The sequence below is a fragment of the Abramis brama genome (assembly GCF_963993115.1).
Source record: "Abramis brama genome assembly, chromosome: 5".
Lineage (NCBI taxonomy): Eukaryota > Metazoa > Chordata > Actinopteri > Cypriniformes > Leuciscidae > Abramis > Abramis brama.
Window position 1 is genome coordinate 30,639,904 of NC_139967.1, and position 19,940 is coordinate 30,659,843.

The 19,940-nt window shown below is 38.2% G+C and overlaps 1 protein-coding gene across 1 annotated transcript in view; it reads left to right on the plus strand.

The window, feature by feature from the left end:
• The window catches only part of adgrv1 (adhesion G protein-coupled receptor V1), a gene marked incomplete at its 5' end in the record, with an annotated part of 127,935 nt that overhangs the window by 40,794 nt on the left and 67,201 nt on the right, over window positions 1–19,940 (plus strand). The window contains 31 exons of the mRNA XM_084113738.1: window positions 83–221; window positions 315–456; window positions 543–808; window positions 1,259–1,434; window positions 1,892–2,019; window positions 2,097–2,266; window positions 2,800–2,946; window positions 3,110–3,190; window positions 3,306–3,570; window positions 3,738–3,860; window positions 4,474–4,696; window positions 4,848–5,052; window positions 6,335–6,481; window positions 7,579–7,834; window positions 8,189–8,391; window positions 10,810–10,986; window positions 11,121–11,303; window positions 13,186–13,365; window positions 13,708–13,872; window positions 13,966–14,086; window positions 14,189–14,312; window positions 14,464–14,602; window positions 15,196–15,381; window positions 15,794–16,029; window positions 16,137–16,285; window positions 16,984–17,182; window positions 17,301–17,520; window positions 18,223–18,462; window positions 18,579–18,728; window positions 18,972–19,448; window positions 19,550–19,693. Coding sequence (XP_083969864.1) covers window positions 83–221; window positions 315–456; window positions 543–808; window positions 1,259–1,434; window positions 1,892–2,019; window positions 2,097–2,266; window positions 2,800–2,946; window positions 3,110–3,190; window positions 3,306–3,570; window positions 3,738–3,860; window positions 4,474–4,696; window positions 4,848–5,052; window positions 6,335–6,481; window positions 7,579–7,834; window positions 8,189–8,391; window positions 10,810–10,986; window positions 11,121–11,303; window positions 13,186–13,365; window positions 13,708–13,872; window positions 13,966–14,086; window positions 14,189–14,312; window positions 14,464–14,602; window positions 15,196–15,381; window positions 15,794–16,029; window positions 16,137–16,285; window positions 16,984–17,182; window positions 17,301–17,520; window positions 18,223–18,462; window positions 18,579–18,728; window positions 18,972–19,448; window positions 19,550–19,693 — 5,761 coding nt within the window. The remainder of the gene's footprint in view (window positions 1–82; window positions 222–314; window positions 457–542; window positions 809–1,258; window positions 1,435–1,891; window positions 2,020–2,096; window positions 2,267–2,799; window positions 2,947–3,109; window positions 3,191–3,305; window positions 3,571–3,737; window positions 3,861–4,473; window positions 4,697–4,847; window positions 5,053–6,334; window positions 6,482–7,578; window positions 7,835–8,188; window positions 8,392–10,809; window positions 10,987–11,120; window positions 11,304–13,185; window positions 13,366–13,707; window positions 13,873–13,965; window positions 14,087–14,188; window positions 14,313–14,463; window positions 14,603–15,195; window positions 15,382–15,793; window positions 16,030–16,136; window positions 16,286–16,983; window positions 17,183–17,300; window positions 17,521–18,222; window positions 18,463–18,578; window positions 18,729–18,971; window positions 19,449–19,549; window positions 19,694–19,940) is intronic.

Here is a 19,940-nt window from a genome sequence, read left to right on the forward strand (position 1 = left end):
TTTGTGAACAACCTTACATCTCAGAGGCATTAATGTTTGGTAAAAATGTTTCAGTAATGTATGCATTTTTTTTTTTCTTAAGCTACGTGGTAAATGAGACGATTGGTGTGTTAAATCTGGTTGCCTACCGTGATGCCGGGACGCATGGAAATGTGTCCCTGTTCTTTTATGCCCAGAATCTAGAGGCTCAGTTGGGTCTGGATTTCAATGCCACTCCATCAGTAAGTCACAAACACTCTTTCTTGTTTTTAATATCATTAAATATTTAACATTTGTTTTTTATATTTATTGAGCACATACTGTATATTACACAGATGATCCACTTTGTGGATGGAGAACGGCACAAGTTTATAGAAGTCCAGATTTTAGATGATACCATTCCTGAAGGCGATGAGACATTCCAGTTAATTCTAGCAAACCCGTCGGCAGGGCTGGAACTGGGAGAGAACATTACAGGTCTGTTATGCTGGGAGACACTAAACATTCATGACTTTCCAGGACTCGGCAGTACTGTGTAATCTTTATCTCATGTGTTTCCATAGTTACCGTGACTATTCTGGCCAATGACGATGGTCATGGAATCATATCCTTCAATAACAGTGAGCACTTCCTGTTAAGGGAGCCGACCTCTGTGTCAGGTCTGGGGGAGAGTGTGGCCACCCTCTACATCATACGAGACCCTCCTCAGGGCACATTTGGTACAGTAACGGTCCAGTTCACCATCACTGATGCCAATGGATCCCTGTACACTGATGATCTCACACCTTCCTCTGGCTTTGTTGTGCTTGAGGATGGAGTCAGATTCAAGGTATATGAAGCTCTTATTGGCCAATTGACCAAAGTATTTAGGTTTCTTTCTTTTTTTTAAGTTTCCTATTTAAGTTTTATAAGATGCTTTTATTTAATTATTTTTTATTTATATTTTAAAAAATATATTTAAAAAATGTTTTATTTTATTATATTTTTGGTCTATTTTTTTAATACATAAACTGTAAATATTACACATTTTATCATTTAAGAGTTCACTTGCATATCCATTATTTCAATAGCAGGCATGGACTAAAAGCCATAAAACAAAAATGTTGATATCATGGGATCTTTATGTTTTTACATTCAAGCTTTAAATTATTCTCCTAATTTGTGAAATAGTTAACCTAGCATATATTACAGAACAAGTCTATTTAAGTAAAGAGAATTCATTAGGAACCAGTGGTTTGTCAAAGAGGAGGCTCTCAATAGTATCATCTTTGTTTTCTAGACTTTAGAGATCTGGGCTGTTCTGGATGCCGAACCAGAGATGAATGAGACATTCACAGTGACTCTGTCCAACCCAAGTGGAGGTGCTCGACTGGGAGACTCACTGCAGACTTTTATCACCGTACTGCAGAACCAGGCTCCTCTGGGGCTGTTCAGAATATCACCATCATTTAATAGGTACATTCACAGTACCTACTCTACTCTATGTGTGGGTAACACTTTATTTTGATGGTCCACTTCAGACATTTTACTAACTATAAGTAACTTTACAACTACATGTCAACTAGCAGTCATTAGAGTATTTGTAGACTGTCTGCTTAATATCTGCTAACACTTTATTTTGATGGTCCCCAACAGACATTCTAGTAAGTTGCTCAAGGTGCCCTCAGGCATTTCCTTCCAGTACTGATAATCGAACCCGCGACCTTCGGGTTACAAGTCCAACTCTCTAACCACTGCCCCCCTCTACTGATTATATAAGTAACTTTGCAACTACGTCAACTTATTCTACTAACACCTAACCCTAACCTAACAGTCTAATGAGAGTTAGTTGACATGCAGTTGCAAAGTTACTTATAGTTTGTAGAGTGTCTAAAGCAGACCATTGAAATAAACATATGTGTGTGTTCTCCAGGACTCTGGACACCATGACAGTGGAGGAGCGTACCGGTACAGTGTACTTGACTATATCTCGCAGTAACGGACTGGAGTCAGCTGTCAGTGTGGAATGGGAGACCCGGTCAGGAACGGCATTTGGAATGAGTAAGAAATTGCACCAGTAAGTTTAATTCTGTGGACTCAAAAAGTGTATAACCAAAGATTGTTTAATGTATTTGTAGGGGGAGAGAAGCCACTTATGGCTGTGTATCAGTCTATCAGGGACAGCTTGGCGTCAATCTGGTGTGCAGTGCCCAGTGAAGACTCTACTCTGGTTCTGAGGCTGCTCAGAGGTCAAGCTCAGAACCAGGCTGTGCTCTACGAGTGGCAGGGCGTCTTAGTGCCTGTGGAGGTATGTTTTGAATTCAGTTAAAAGTCCAATAAATGTAGTTTTGGTAAGTGCTTGCAGGGTGGTGTTCCCCCTCGGTTGAAATCAGGGGTGCTCGTGTGTACTGGCCCACTTCAAGCACTGGTTTTGGTCACTGAATGCATTTTGATGATTGCTTACAACAAAATTGCATATATATAATTTTAAGCATATTATTTTAATTAGTTTAAGGGCCAGATTTACTAAGGTGATTTACTAAAGTTTAGTAAACCGGTGTTTGCGCCATTATTTACCACCCCAAAAAAGCACGTCTTAAACCAGACGCTAACTGGTAGATTGCGTTGGTTATTATGGAAATTATCTGACTGTGTCTGTGTTCTTTAATTTGCACGTCATCAGTAGATCACGCACAGAACTTTCTACTCCTATCTACGCTTTTTTGGAATTGCGCTCTCAAAATAATTTGCCCTGTTTAGGAAATCTGGCCCTTTATGGTCATTTAATAATAAAAGTAAAAAAAACTCTGTTTTTTCTCTTTCTCACTCTGTTTCTCATAGTTTGTCAGCATCCAGAATCCCAGCTCTTGTGTTAGCTTTACAGTAAATGGCTCCAGCTATGTGGCAGTTTCCCATGCAAACAGCACCATGTCATTAACTGCCACAATCAGTTTATTTCGCATTCAGGCAGACCTCAACCTTACTCAAGTGAGTATGCTGCTGATTTGATATTTTCCTTAGCTGCCATCAACAATAGCTGCATTTGTGCTTATCATGTGATAATTGTAAACTGGTTTATCTCACCACAGCCAGATTTGTATTTTCTAATGTGGTGCTTTTGTATATTGTTCAATGTTGTCCCCTTCTTTAGGAGCAGACTCTTACTGTGAGCAGTTTCAGTGTCAAACACTTCTCCACTGAACTCCAGCAATATTTGATAGTTTCTAGTGAGGTAAACTCAAACCGACATGCAGTATAAAACAGAAACTTGGAGTTCTACATGGGATATACATAACATAGTAATAGCAAGTAATTCAATATTGAGATCATTTCCTTTATGTCCTAAGATCTTTGTGTGGACTGGAGGATCATTCTCCCTCCATCAAAGTCTGGGGTTAGAAGACATTACCACAGCCGTACCCTTCAGACGAGGCAGCAGCAACCTTCAGCTCCTGGCCGTGTGCAGGAACAGAACATCATCGGTGTGTCTCATCTACCAGTGGAATAATGGACGTTTCCAAAACCCTCAAACATTAGCAGTCAATACACGAGTCAAGCAAGTGGAATCATTTCAGATGGGAGGAGATACTTTTCTCCTCATCGTTACTGAAGGTAATAATCATACTCATACATCATAGTACTATTGCAGTTTAATAGCATTTTCAATTTGAAGATGTTTTGACACTGTTTGTGTGATCTTGGAAATGAGCTTTAATTTCGCTTGCTCCCATGTATCAGTAACTAACGTTCAGATTGTCTTTATTATTCCCCATGAAAAGGTCCAAGCCCAACATGTGAAGTGTTTATGTGGGGTTCTCAGCAAAGCTTCTTCCAGCAAACACAGTCCATCCTATTCCCCGGCCTCTTTTCAGTCCACCCCTTTACCCCTCCTTCGGGAATATGTGAGTTGCCAGACAATATAGTGCAGGCTGTTTAAATAATAATGCATTTATTGTGTTTCCACTATCATTAAGCATACATTTACCCATATTTAAGATTTACCGAAATTATATGGCTTAGTGTATTGGTATTTTAATTTACATATAATAATAATAGTGCTTGCAAGGCAGAATTGTATTGATATTCCTCAAACATGTTTGGGGTCTGGTTAGGGGTTTGTTCTAAACACTTAACTCTATGTATTGAATTTCTGCTACTATATCAGACTGAAACACTAATGTACATACTTAATTTAAGCTCTATTCAAACATTTACTTGTAAAAGTTAATGTTTGAATACAATTGAATTACAAACATTAACTTTTAAAACTTTTTGACTTGTTGCATTTAAAGCGATTATGTTATCGTAACATTATATTTGCATCCTCTTTCTTGTATCTACACTACCGTTCATAAGTTTAGGGCAGTACAATTCTTTTTTTTCTTTTTTTTCTTTCTTTTTTTTGTTGAAAGAAATTATTATATTTATTTCTAAAGCATACGAACCAAAAAAAAATTAACAGCAAAAACTTTTACACTGATATGATTTCAATTACAAAGAAACTTTGTTTCTTAGCTCACCTGTTGCTTGCGGGTCTAAATGGTTCGGCCTTGCACTCATGGAGGTCAGATCTGAGGCAGTTTGCTGAAGTGCTCAAGTCTCCATCTGCACAAGAGTTCCTGTATCTTCCTGTTCCATCTCTCAATTCCACCAAGAGTCTCATCGTAGCCACTGGAGAATCAAACTCTGTCATATATGAGCTGACTTCTGTGTCCAATCAATCTGACTTCATCCCCAAGTATGTTACTGTTGTTAAGTAAACTATAGTAACAAAGAAATATTGTTTGATTTCTGTATTTAAAATTATTCTTTGTTGAGTTATACTGTATATCTTTTTCTAGTTCCTTCTAATACTGATGTTCATTGATATTTCCATCTCTTATCCTCAGTTCAGGAGAGCTGTTTTTCCAGCCAGGGGTGGGTGAACTAGACATAGCAGTGAATATAATTGATGATGATGTTCCTGAGGAGGAAGAATATTTTCGTGTCAGCCTCAAGAACCCTAAAGGAGGGGCAGAAATTGGCTTTCGTGGTCAAGTGACCTTGTTCATTCCGGCAAACGATGATGCTTATGGGATTATAGGCTTTGCACAGGTATCAGGATCAAATTATAGTGTACAATGCTGTTATCTGAATATGTAACTCCCAAAGTTTCCCTCAATAATATAGCCAAGGCAAGACACCCCAGGTGAATGGGGTCAACAAAAAAAAAACTTCCCCAGTGAATTAGAATATAATTACATTATACATTGCAAACATTTTTTGAATTACGAGTTTTCTGAAATGTTATGTTTAAAAATGCATATTATCTAATTAGGCATTATCTACTTAAATATACATTAAATTTGCATACATTTTATTTTTAAACCGAAATCTAAATATTGGAATTAATTGAAATATAACTGTAAAGTTTGGTGTATGTAAGTGCTACTGAAGTGGAGATTTTTGGCTCAGTGCAGGAGAAAAAAACTCATTTTGAGAACACTGCCTTTAAATATTTGTATTGGAATTGGAATCTACAGACACAAATAGTTAAAGTGCAATACAATAAACACTTAAATGTGTATTTTGGATGTTTTCTTTCCACTATTCTGAAACAACAACATGAAAATCCAAATAGCCCAAAATTTCAAAATGTACCAGTGCATGAAAAAAACTATGTTTTTTGCCTGAAGTGTCTTGTCTTAATGCTTCAAATGTAGTGTAGTGTCCATTTCACACAGCTGTTATCTTTCAAAGACTAAAAATGTTACTTAAGGGATAGTTAACCCAAAAATGAAAGTTAGCCCATGATTTACTCACCCTGAAGCCATCCTAGGTGTACAGTATATGACATTCTTCTTTCAGACAAATACAATCGGAGTTGTATTAAAAAATGTCCTGGCTCTTCCAAGCTTTATAATGGGAGTCAATGGGTATATTTTTTGGAAGTCCATCAAGCGCATCCATCCATGATAAAAGTGCTCGAAACTGCGTGAGTCGACTTGCGTATGGCCATCTGCCGGAAGCTAGTTATTTTAGTCGATAAAGTTTTAAACATGGATATTTTTCTTACACAAATACATCGCTTCACTTCAGAAGACCTTTATTAACCCGCCAGAGCCGTTTCGAGCACTTTTATCATGGATGGATGCACTTTGATGGAAAAAATATACCCATTGACTCCCATTATAAAGCTTGGAAGAGCCAGAACATTTTTTAATATAACTCCGATTGTATTCGTCTGAAAGAAGAATGTCATATACACCTTCATTTTAGTGTGAACTATCCCTTTACTGAAGCTGTTTGTGCACATAAACGCTGTTTATGTGCAGCGCTGTTTGTGCTGTTAATGGTTTTGTATTATATATTTATAAACACATTTATTTGTATATAGAACTCTTTAATGAGGGAGGTGGATGAGCTGGAGGATGATAACCCTGTTTCTCTGAGCATCGAGAGGAGGAGAGGCCGGTTTGGCAGACTAACAGTACACTGGAGCGCCTATGGTAGTCTGGATGACATTTTTCCCACTTCAGGAGTGGTGAGAGCTGCTTGCATACCATGGATTTTCTGTTTTCTGTTTCAATTGCATATTTTAAAAGGTATATTTTGAACTACAGGCTCTCATTCTAGTCCAAATCACAGCTCTAACTATAAGCTGCCATTTTCAGCAGTTATACTTGTGACTGAAATATGCAAGTGCCCATTTTTAAAAACAATATACAATTTAAAGAACCAATTATGCAATTGTATGTAAGGGATAATCCATGGCTAGCTGTGCGTTAAATGATTTTAATGCACAACATGGAGGCAAAGAACCACCATGGAGTGCATTCAAATCTTTTAATGCACAGTTAGCTGTGGATTATCCCACTCATACCATGGTCATTTGCCAGCATCAACAAGTTAAAGCTGTTATTGATGTTTACAGTGCAGTATTTGACCAGTAGGATAAAAATTATTGTCATTTTCATCAGTTACAGCTTGTTAGATCTAGCATTTTGCCCGCTTTAAATCAGACACAGAGATAAAGTAAAGCATCATATTACATTTATTTGAATGAATGAATTATAGCATTCATTTGAATTAATTATCGAGAGAGAGAGAGAGAGAGAGAGAGAGAGAGAGAGAGAGAGACAGACAGAGAGATAGATGAGAGAGAGATGAGAGAGAGATTAGAGATGTGTCTGTCTCTCTCTATTAACGAAACTGTAAGTTTAATTACTTCAAAACCAGTGATGTTACCCCCTTGTTGCTGAGAAATATAGCGTAGCAATTCAGCAGCAAAGCTATTTTATTAATAAAAGTTGCGGGTAGCGTTTACAACAAGGTTCCGTGCTCTGAGACAAGAATGTTTCTGTGTGTGAGCAGAGCGATCTCTGATCTCCTTGTGCGAGTGATGTGTGTGTGTGTGTGTGTGTTTCAATGAAAACATTAATATAGAACGGTCATTAAACTGACTTGGAACTACCTGTGCATTAAATGGTTTTATTGCACACTTTCTAGCCAATTAGAAAACAGACCGTGGTATAATATTATATAAACCTCACAATTGGGACTTCAAACATGTCATCAAATAAACATAAAGCACAAACATTACCGACCTCTTTACACCATCTTCATCTGTTCTCCATGTAGGTGACATTTTCTGTGAGCCAGGCTGTTGCTACCATATCGCTGAATGTATTAGCGGATGACATTCCAGAGTTAGCAGAAAAAGTCACCATTGTCCTGACCAAGGTCACAACGATTGGGATAACTGATTCATCCAGAGGAGCCATGATCGACCCTCAGCGTGCCCAAGCAAACCTTACCATTAAAGCCAATGGTTCACCTTATGGAGTCATTGGCTGGCATCTGGATTCCCAGTACTTCATCACGCCAGAACCTCAAAGTAATTCTTCTGTGTTTAACTTTGTCTCATTTGAACTTCTGCACAATAATATAATGAACGGTGTATGAATGGCTAAGATAGCCAATTAACATTGCTGTGGTGTACCACTAAAAATTCAACATTCAAAATTCACAAGTCAACATTTCCTGTAATCCAAATTACCGAGAAGAAATATGTACATATTTTCTAGCCATATACTTAGTCTTGCAATAGTTAAGATGAATTCAGGGGAGGAATTCATTCAGTGTTTTTATATATAATTGCCCCATTCATTACAATCTGAAAATATTTGCTCTTGAAAGCAAATGAAACGCTGATGTAATTTCTTTTCTCTTTTTATGCCTTTCACTTCAGAGAACCCAAGCAATATTACACTAAGTATTGTGAGAGATCAAGCGGCATCAAGGGATGTATTAGTTTATTACACCACCAAAACAGCCCTTCACCTGCCACCTGTCAATCAGGCTAGTGAGGGGACTGACTATGTAGCCAAAGAGTCCACAGTCGTCATGATGGAGAATGCTACTGTTGTTTTGGTATCCATTACCATCCTGCCGGTGAGTACCACAACTTCACTGGGATGCCACCAATATGTTACAAAACCTTCAATATGTTAAAATGATTCCTAAGCATAGGGATGCTGTGGTGTATTGGTCTGATCATTTAAAAGTTGTAGGTTTAAACCTTGATTACTTAATTTACTGACTACTTACAACTGTGGCTTAATATTTATCATGCTGTTAGAAGCCAAACATGAAAACCAAATAAATAATTGACTACTCATTAATGTTGTAAATATATTTCACATTTTTGAATTTGTATTATACACTAGTGATTTAAAATAAATAAATTAATACTTTAATTAGCAAGGACGCATTCAGTTGATCAAAAGTGATAGTAAACAAATGTATAACAAAATATTTATATTTCAAATGAATGCTGTTCTTTTAAACTTTAATCAAAGAATCCTGAAAAGAGTTTTCACAGTTCCCTTACTAGGGAACTCGACTCTGCGTCATAGTGTTGAATCTATGGGAATGCCCTCAGCATGCGCCGGTGTCTAAGCACGTGTGAAATCATGCCAATTCTACTGGCCGAGGCAGTCATATAACAACACTGCGCCGGCATGACTGTAAAAGGGCACCTGCGTTAGACGTTATCAGCTTCTTTGTCTTCAGGAAGTGCTCTGTGTGTTGTGAGTCTTATTTATTGTTGTGTGTTTAACAAGATGGATGTTTGCATTTACAGTAGAAAGTGTGCATTGCCGCATCCACGCTTTATTTCGGGTGTTGGTACACGCAATCTATGTGTACTAATGTACTACTAATGCACTGCTAATGTTGCCACGGAGCGGCATCTGTCTGAACTCATCGGGGATAAAGGAGAAAGAGAAATCTTTCCTTCTTGATGCCCCAATGTCTTCGGTACTGGCATTAACTCGGTGGTCGAGAGGTTTAGAAGGGCAAAAGTTCAGTCTGCAGCGTTCCAGCGTTCATCCCTCGCTGTGTCCCAGGTCCGACAGCCCCCGTAGCTCCCTCTGACCCGCTGCCAGGGACTTGTTCCTGGCAGGAGGGTCAGAAGGCAAGTGTGGAAACCTGTGCTCGAAGAAGGCCTAAACAGGGCCTCAGGGAGGTAATTTCAGCTTGCAGGTCTGAGGACCCAAAACCATGAGGCCCTGCATTAGGTCTCCTCTGGTAAGGGATCGAGCAAGCTTTCTAAAGGAAAAAAAGAAGCTCTGGAAAAATGTAATTAAAAAAAGAAAAGAGAAGATAAGTGGTAAACAAGGCTTTGAGATAATGGAGGTGGTTGCTGATTGCGATCCACCCTCTTGCCTGTTTTTGCCTAGTGGTCAGAGGCACGTGGTGCATCCCAGAGGGATAGTGGGTGTTGGACCAGGACATAGACTCCTGGAGATCCGTGAAAAGGCAAAAAAGTGGCTAGTTGAGCAGCGATGGAGCAAAATGCTCCCTCGCCCAAAGCCCCCTTTCCAGCACAAGAGCTGGAGATGGTGTTGACCTCCCATGAGATCAGTTTGAGCAGGCACTTTCCTATGATGAAGTCAAGTGGTAGATTAACAAATGCAATAAATGGGCACGAGGAATGGGTACATTGGCCCCCCTCTATAATTCATTTGGAGATGATGTGAACACTCTTCCCTGATGCAGGGAAGCGATATTGGTAGCATTGACAAAGCAGAAGATGGACTGTATCGCCATTTGCGTCCCACTTCTCATATGCCGCCCCCTCCAGTTCATTATCCTATGGAGACTGGAAGTATATCAACCCGCTTCCCTAAAGGTCTGCAAGGAAGGAACAAGTGTCAGAGTGGACTGTATCGCTATTAGTGTGCCACTTTTTCATTTGTTGTCCCCTGCAGTGTTGTTGCTTGAGTGCTCTCTGGAGGAAAAGAAGTAGCAAATAGCAACCATCAGGCTAGGGCTAAGAGCTTTACAGGGGGTAAGTGGACGAGGTTGTTACAGTATATGTGACCCACTGTCCCAGTGGCTCCCTTCCCCTTAAGCCTCACAGTTAGTCTCAGGTCACTTAGTCTGAGGACACACTGTGCAGAAGCTGATGAGGAGACAGACTGACCTCCTACTGCCTACAACACAAGCCAACAGCCAGTTACTATCATCACCACAAAAACCCCACATTTTTTCTGTTTGCTCTTGGAATAGCTCATTCTCTGCAAATTGCTGTGGTTGTTAGATATTTTTGCATTTTGTTCAGCCTCAAAAACCACATGTTGAATTTGTTTGGGCTGAAAGACTACTGACATAAATCAGCATGTTGTTAGATATTAATTGCACAGAAGCTGTTTAGAATCTGCTGGAGAAATTATCACTTACAGTATGTTGAGATGCATGGGATGTCTAAGGGGTTTAACTAATGAAGTGTGTGACTTGCATTTAGATAGTATAGGATAGATTAGGACTTTATTAATCCCTGGATGGTATATTTGTGTTTGCTCGTAGGATGATATTCCTGAACTGGCTGAGACGTTCCTTGTAAACATCACCAGAGTTGAACTGTTGGGTGGAGACACTGGAGCAGGCCAGCCCAGTGTGAAAAGACCTGGTCTGGAGATAGCCGAGGTCACCATCCAAGAGAACGATGACCCAAGAGGAGTCCTCAGTTTCAATGTCTCAAAGGTTGGTTTACAATTAATTTTGTATATTTTTTTGTATTGGCTTTTTATACATCATTGACTGTAAAAATGTATCATGTATTTTGTCTTTATTAATAATCAAAAACAAACACACTTCTACAATCCCTTGTCCTTTAGGATATCTCTGGGGCAGTGTTGGCATTTGAGGTACCATCACCTGGAAATGTCTTTCGCCTGGCCGTCATGCGAATGGCCGGTAGATCAGGTAGACTGGTGCTATACTGGGAGGCACAAGCAGTCACAGCCAGCACTGAGGACTTTAGTCCTTCCTCTGGAAACCTCACATTTCAAGAGGGACAGGTAAAGATTAACATTTTTTATTGACTAAAAAGGGGAAGAGAAGAAGCATTAGGTAGAAATTTCATCCATGGGTACTTCTCAATACTCAAATGGATGCTTCCTCGTGTCCTCGTACCTCTGTCCTCCAGCCTGTGACCCTGAAACCGATCAAAAGTTAACCATTTCAAAGGATATCTCAAATCAAATTGCGCAGCAAGGAGGTGAGGAACAAGGAATGAGAAAGCTTCCTGAGGAGCTATGAGCAAGAATGCACAGATGTATCCTATACAAAAGTATTTATTGTCGAAAAACCTGACACACTTCCAAATTCTCCTCCCTCCTCACATCTGTCACAATCATTTTAATACATTTTTTACCTTTGTAGTTTAAATAAACCATACATCTCAAATATGTCAAGAGGGCTTTATTAATATTTATAATGAATTTCTTAAAGGGGTGGTATAATTCCCTTTTTACAAGATGTAAAATAAGTCTTTGATGTCCCCAGAGTGTGTATGTGAAGTATTAGCTCAAAATACCCCACAGATATTTTTATAAAGCATGTTAAATTTGTCACTTTTTGAGGGTGAGCAAAAATGCACCATTTTTGTGTCTGTCCCTTTAAATGCAAATGAGCTGCTGCTCCCAGCACAGGGGGCGGAGCTACAACAGCTTGTGTCCTTTTACCTCACACAGACATGCACTGAAACTTTCAAAAACTTTTAGCCTTTTATGTTCAAACCGAAGTCAGAAAGATGGAGAGACTAAAGAAGAAGTGACAACATGTAGACAACATTTCTGAATGGTTAGTTGGTGAATTTATGTAGCTTATGTGTAGTTATCTTCTAGTCATTGGTTAGCATATTCTGTCTTGATAATCTATAAATCATGTTCCGGGGGTGGGGTTTATGTAAATTTTAGGGTTCATAATGTCACTAACCCAGGAGGAATGTCGTGTAGTCCCTACCAGCTGTTTGTTGTAGTCCTTAAAAAGCGATTTCTTTAAAAAGAAAATATCTCCCTTTGCTTTGAACTTTGAGCGTCATAACTTTGCAGATGTCGTTTATGCTCAAACAGCAACATTACACACTAACTAAAGTTAGAAAAGTGAAATCATATTCAACCACTTTAAATGACCAAACTTTAACAACATAAGAGCAGATCCCTTGAGTGCAGTTGATGATGTTTGAAGTGGCGTTAGAGTGATCAAGAATATTCCCATGTACAAACAAGCTTCGATTCCTTCGATTCCTCATTTTCTTTTCTTGCATCCTTCCCTCACATCCTAAGAGGAGTGGAGTTAGGAAGTGAGGAAAGGAAGTGAGTATGCACAAATGATACATGAGAAGCACCCACTGTGGAGAGCATGACTATGTCCAAAATCATACAAATATTTGTTAACCTTCAAATAATAATTAAACAGCAAGTGCAAATGATGTAAAAGCGGCAGCCCTTCCAGCGCACTCAGTGTCCGAATTCGCTCACTCGTTTTCATTCGAGTTGACTTAAGTGGACTATATTAGTGGATTAATGTAAGAAATAGGGAATAGTCAATGAGGGTAGGGGGCGATTTCGAACACATGTCATTTCCTATCTACCTTGTGCTTCTTCTCTTCCCCTTTTAGGCTGACTGGAGTTTTATGACTATAGATATAACATATATAGAAAAGGCTACTGGAACTAATGTGACAGTAAAACTGTAACAATGTTACTTTTAAGTAACTAGATATTTTGAACTAGCTGTTTCAGCAAATGATGGGGATTTTGCTGCACAAAAACTGTAAAACTAAAAAGACTGGATATGAAATATAGAATAAGAATGATTGTCATTATAATGTGAACCAACCAATTTATATGTGTGTGTGTGTGTGTGTGTGTGTGTGTTTTTTTTTTTTTTTTGCAGGCAGTTGCTTATATTGAGATCACAATTATTGATGACACAGTTGTGGAGTCCACAGAGACATTTATGCTCAAACTGATTCGAGTCATCGGAGGTGCCAGATTAGGGGACGAGACATCTGTAGTAGTCAGCATCCCGGCCAATGATTCACCTTTTGGTCGGTTTGGGTTTGAGGAGCTAACGGTAAATTTACCAATAACATCTATGAATGTTAGTCCAATATTAGCATTTGGCTTACCTACTGTATGTGTTTTGTCTCTGTTATGATATTTGCATAATCTTACCAATCATAATTATACTGACATGCTCTCGGAATCTCTGGGGTATTTCTGTAGTAACTGTAAAGTTACTTGTATATAAAGTAACTTATTCTTTTTTTGATAAGATGTAACCTTGTACTTAGTTTAACTTCTCTACTGTCGTTATTGAGAGAATAATTAATGCTTGGATACCTTTGTGGTTTGTCGAGGCCATAATCAGCTTGACTGAAAATAATATATTTTTTTATTATATTTTTTTCCTCAGATCTCTGTGTCTGAGCCTCAGTTTCTAAATGACCCAGCTTCCATATCTACACTGACCGTAGTGCGTAGCTCAGGAGGTGAGGGAGTGGTGCATTTGATCTGGCTTCTGCAGGAAGAGGGAAGAGATGACCTAAGCCCTCGTAATGGAACTCTCATTTTTAATGGGGTAGGTATGGCTGGTAAATATGAATATGAACAGCACTTTTACTTGTGCCACAGTGTGATACTCACAGTCGTTAAATGTTTTTATCGTTCCTAGACTGAGTCGAATAAAACTCTGGTGATTCAGGCTTTGGCTGATGCTGTCTTGGAGGGAGAGGAGAGATTCACCATCCAGCTTCTTTCTCCAAAGAATGAGCCAGTCATTGATACAGTTAGAGGTTTGACAACATATTATAACAATTATCAAGTATATATCATGTGTTACAATTTTTGACAGATAGTGTTCAAAATCATAATTTACTTGCTTTTCTCTCCATCAGGTGTTGCTACAGTTGTTATTCAAGCTGATGTGGGTGCCCTGGGAATTGTAGGAATAGCTGATTCCAGCAGAAACATTCTGATTGGTGAACCAAGAGACAATTACAATGGAACAGCTCTGGTCAGGTAAAATACTCACCTTCTCCAAACAAAAGAGATTACTGTATATTTAATTTCTGCACCATTGGTGTCACCGAACAGAATCAGCAAACAAAAATAGCAAAACAGATTTCCCAAACACCCCATCTGAAGATAGATTGTGCCCTGTCAATTGCAGTCTTGTAAGAGGTCCAGGCATCTTTGGTGAGATTGAGATCTTCTGGAACATCAGTGCAGCTGCAGATACAGAGTTTGAGGAGACCTCTGGCAAAGTTGTTATGAAAGACCGCCAGTCTGCCGCTATTATTCAGCTCAAGGTAAACCGCTGAGTAATATACTGTTCAAAAGTGTGTGGCCGGTTTGATGTAAAAACATTTTTTTTTAATTGTTTTTGTGAAGTCTCTCATGCTCAGCAAGGCTGCATTTAAAAAAAAAAAAAAAAAAAAGTGTGGAAATGGTAATATTGTGAAATATTATTACAATTTAAACTGTATATATATATATATATATATATATAAATTCAGGATTATTTAAATAGAAAGTTTAAAAAAAAAAAGCATTTAGATGAAATATAAATCATTTGTAACATTATAAATGTCTTTACTGTCACTTTTGATTCATTTAATGGATCCTTGCTGAGTATGTATTTCTTTAAAAATAATAAAAAAAATCTTACTGACCCCAAACTTATGAACAGTAATAGATACACTACTTTGTTCCGTGTCAATATTTAAATAACTTCCAGACATGTCAGAATACTAATACATATTCATTTAAAAATGTATAATTTAAGTGTAGTATATCCCATTGTTCCCTGTCTAGACCCAGCATAATATTTCCCCTGTAAACTGTAAAAATGTAAACCATCTTTACACAAAGTAAAATTGATTACCTCTCCCTGTTTCTGTAGGCACTAGATGATGTGATTCCAGAAGAAAGACGTGTATATCAGCTCAGACTGAGCTCTCTAACCCCGGGCTCAGCAATCAACCCTGACAGACAACTTGCCACCATCACTATGGCTGCCAGTGACCTTCCCCATGGGCTCTTCTCCTTCTCTCAAGCCTCTTTGCGTGCCACTGAAGAGGACAGAGCTGTGAGACCCCTTACATGTCATTACCACTGCTGAGATACAAACCACAACCAGAGGACTAAGTGCTTCTGCCTATTCCAATCCCCTTGACTGGGAAAGTCATTGAAAATGTTTTGAAACTTCCATAAAGCAATAGCCTAGCAACCATTAATCCAAAGACAAAAAAACACTGGAAAGTTTTCTTAATGAGAGACTTTGTGTTTTTAGTGCTTGTTGAGTATAATGGAGCTGTTCAGAGGTAATAAGACTATATTGCATTTGAAAATAGACACACAGGGTAAGTTCTGTGTATGCTTTGTCCATTGCCAACTTCCTAGAATAAATTGTAACAGATTGTAAGAGATGGGAATGAATATATCTGTGAACCCTTTCTCAAAGGTAGTTGAGTCTCCAACAGTGTCTTGTCTCTTACCAGGTAAATGTGACCATTGTTCGTTCCATGGGTCTGTTTGGCAGCGTGTGGGTTAGTTACCACACGGAAGGCAGAACTGCAATCAGCGGACAAGATTTTGGACAGTCCTCTGGTCGGCTGCTATTCAGGCCTGGGGAGAGTTCAAAGGTCATCACACTGACTATACTCGATGATGACCTTCCAGAAGGACCAGAGGAGTTTTTCCTCAACATTACTCTAGTAGAGCTTCTAAATGCCAGGTAGAGTTCAGCCTGCTATCTGAAACCCAAGTCATGCAGTAGCTTGGAATAGTACTAGCTATATACTTTTGCTGAAAATGTATCTATTTCTTTCCTCTTGTTTTCAGTTCAATGGATTTTACAGTGAGAGAGTACGGCCTACAGACTGACCAGCCTCCAGCTATTGGCAATCTGTCCTCCCTTATGGTGATTATCCAGAAAAATGACAACGCTGAGGGCATTCTGGAGTTTGACCCCAAATATGTCAACATCACTGGTACTTTTATGCCTCTCTCCTTTTTTCTCTTTTGTGATTTATTATGTATTTTTTAATGAAGAGAATGTTCCTTTTCTTAAAAATATGAACAATAACCAATAAATGACCAATATTAAAATATATAAAAAAAAATATTAACCAGAAATAAAATTAATAGTTTTAAATGTTACAATTGAATTTAGGCATCACTATCGTGTATAGTATGAAAGGCATGGTAATTTTGAGAAATTGTTTACTTTGAAGTTGTCTCTTCATATTAAGATTGGAAAATATAAATTATTTTAACATTTAAAGAATTACACTTCACCTTCAAATAATCTCGATTACAATACGTATTGATGTGTTGACTGTTGTTATTGATAACTAAAAATATTACAATTCATTTTTGATTTTTGAATTGAAGTAAAGTGAAAATTATAAATATTACACAAAAATCTTGAAGTACTACAATTACTAAAACTAAAACTGAAATAAATATAAAAGCAATATAAAGCAAAATAGAAATACTGGAACAAAAAAAGCAATAAAATTGACAAAAAATACAAAATCACTAAAATTGTAATAATTGTAATAATAATGAATAAATAAATACTGTAATGGTATATAAATAATATTAAATTACACTGGGATACAAATGTGTATGGTACACTACATACATATATTTGTTCTCAGTCTTTCTGATTGTTTTTGTGTCACAGTTGAGGAAGATGTAGGAATTCTGTCCATCCCTGTACTGAGGCGTATTGGATCCTATGGGCAGGTCACAGTAGAGTTTATCTCCAAAGGTTTGACTGCTCAACCTGGTTCAGATTACATTATGCTCAATGGCTCCATCACCTTTCAGCATGGCCAATCCCTCAGCTATATCAATGTCTCCATAGTGGATGACACAGAGAGGTAAGGAAGGGGTTATTAACTTTCATTGCTATACATGCTTTCATTGAATTGGTTAAAAATTGTATAGTTGCTGAGTGTACGTTTTATTAACTTGTAGCATGTTTTTTTCTTCCCACAGTGAATTTAATGAGATATTTGAGATGCAACTCACCGGTGCCACAGGAGGTGCCATACTTGGAGCTCAGCTAATTGCACGAGTTACAATTGCCAAAAGTGACTCACCAAATGGTGTGGTACGATTCATCAACCAAAGCACCATCACAATTCCAAACCCCAACAGTACCCTCAGACTGACCCTGTTTGTAGAGAGAGCAGACGGGCTGCTGGGAAACGCCACGGTGAGCCCCCGTCTAGACTGTGACATCACACTTCTGATGCCATATCCAATTAAATATCAGTTTTTTGCATGTGGGGAAGCACTTGGAGCACAGACAGACCCTAAACTGGTTGTTTCTATTGATTTGTATGCAATTAATAATGTGGTAAATGAGGATTGTGGAATATTTTGGTGGATCAAAACTCAGAAGATGGTCTGTGAGGTGAATACATGATTTAATACAGACCTTTATGCTACTTTAATGTAGATTTTATATTATTCATAGACAAAAGAATATGTATTCTTCAAAGTAAGTTTCAATAATCAATTAAACAGTAATAATTATGTTAATTATTAGTCAGGAAAATAATACCAATATATTGGAGAAGAAATTCCTTTTATTTTCTATTAGATTTTGGTTTTCCCTTTGGTTTCTTTTTGCAAGATGTTGATTTGTAATTTATTCAGGGTTCAAAGCAGTGGTGGCTGTTATTTTATTTTAGTTTATTTTATTGTTTGCAATATGCCTCTAAAAGCTGGTTTAAACTTAATAAAATTTAATGAAAATACGTGACAAGGCTCAAAACAGTATTTTACAATATTTATAAATGACAGCAGGAAAGACATTTCATGATATTTAAGTGCTTCCTGTACTGTCTTAAAGGAATCACCACAGATTCAAAGTGTTTATCTGACATGTGCTTGTATCATTTCTATTCCTCAGGTAATATGGCAGATTTTAGGTCCAAACTCAAATGAGGTTTTACCATCAGTAAACACAGACATTGGTGAACCAGTGAACGGGACGTTCGGTTTCAGAGATGGGGAAGGGGGTGTGCGCAGCATTGAGCTGAAGATCCTGCCTCATGGTGAGGTGGAGGTCACAGAGAAATTTATCGTCGTGCTTAGTATCCTCTCTGGAGAGATTGGCATTGACCCCAGAGCTGGATCTGTCACACTCACGGTACGTCCTGCTCAGCACACAAAAAGTGACTGATAACCTCTAGAAAACAGAGGGTTAAACTGTAAATACAGCAATGTGACATTTTTGCAATTGTGTACAATGTGTTCATTCTCCAGATTGAGAAGTTTGGAGACCCCAATGGCATAGTACAGTTCACAGAACAGGACCTGAAAGAGCGCATTTACAGTGAGCCTTCTGACAGCGAAGGCCCACTTAAAATATCACTCCTTATCACACGTAGAGAGGGTGTTATGGGCAACATCACGGTAAGAAAAAAGTATAACATAAAGCATAATATACACAAACACTTTTTTAAAAAACAACCACAGAAATAAACTGCATTTTTAAATATCCTTTAAAAAAAGAAAACTTATTTTAAATGTTACAGTTTTCTGTATTTTAAAAGAAATAAATGCAGCCTTGGTGAGCATAGGAGACTTCGTATCGACCCGAAACAGTAGCGATAGTATTGTAATTATAATCAGCCCCATTTTCTTTCTTTTTTTCAGGTTTTCTGGGAAATCCTCAGTGATGCAGACACATCAGGTGACTTTGCTGCTCTGCAGGGTTCTGTCACTATCCTGGCAGGACAGCGTGTGACAGAGATAGTCCTCACCCTGCTTCCCGACTCTGTGCCTGAGTTGGAAGAAACGTACATCCTCCGTCTAATCTCTGTGGAGGGAGGCGCAGAGTTGGATATAAATCGCAGCAGTACCCGTTTTAAAGTCCGGGCCAATGACGAACCCCACGGGGTGTTTGTCCTTTACTCTCAAAACCAGTCAGTGGTTGTTAACGTGGCGGACCGAAGTAGACAACTAATCATCAGTGTGAACAGGCTGGCAGGGGCGTTTGGCAATGCCAGTGTGGGTTACAGAATCAGTTTTACCACCCCTGGGCAGAGCTTTACAGAGGACACAATCACTGGGAACATACTGGTGAAGGACGGAGAACAAGAGGCCAGTGTTAAAGTGCCATTTAGTAGCCAGGTGTGTGATTTATTGTATTTGAATTAGATTTTTTAAGGACTATAAGAAACTTGTCAACCTTAATACAGTCTGTATTGCTATTTTGAATGTGTCCTCTACAGGTGTTCTTTGCGACAGGCTTTAACTTCAGTGTTGAGCTGACAGATGTGACTCTGATTGGTCCCCTGCTCAGTTCACCTCCCAGAATTCAACTGGAATCAAAGCTGGCTGTCGTTTCTGTTCCTGAAGTGGCAGCTAATGCAGAGGTAGAATATTGCATAAAACACTTTTTAATATCACCACCAGATGGCACACAACTAATTAATATGCTGGTTTGCCAATTATGTCTTATATTACATCAGTTGTAGTCGTGGCAGTATTTTTTAGTTATTTATTTAATGTATACATTAGTTAACTACATTAAATAAAATGTACAATAGTTCTACAGCATTTATTTATCTTCATTTATTTTAATCTCAGCATTTACTAAATACATTTTTAAGATCAAAAGTT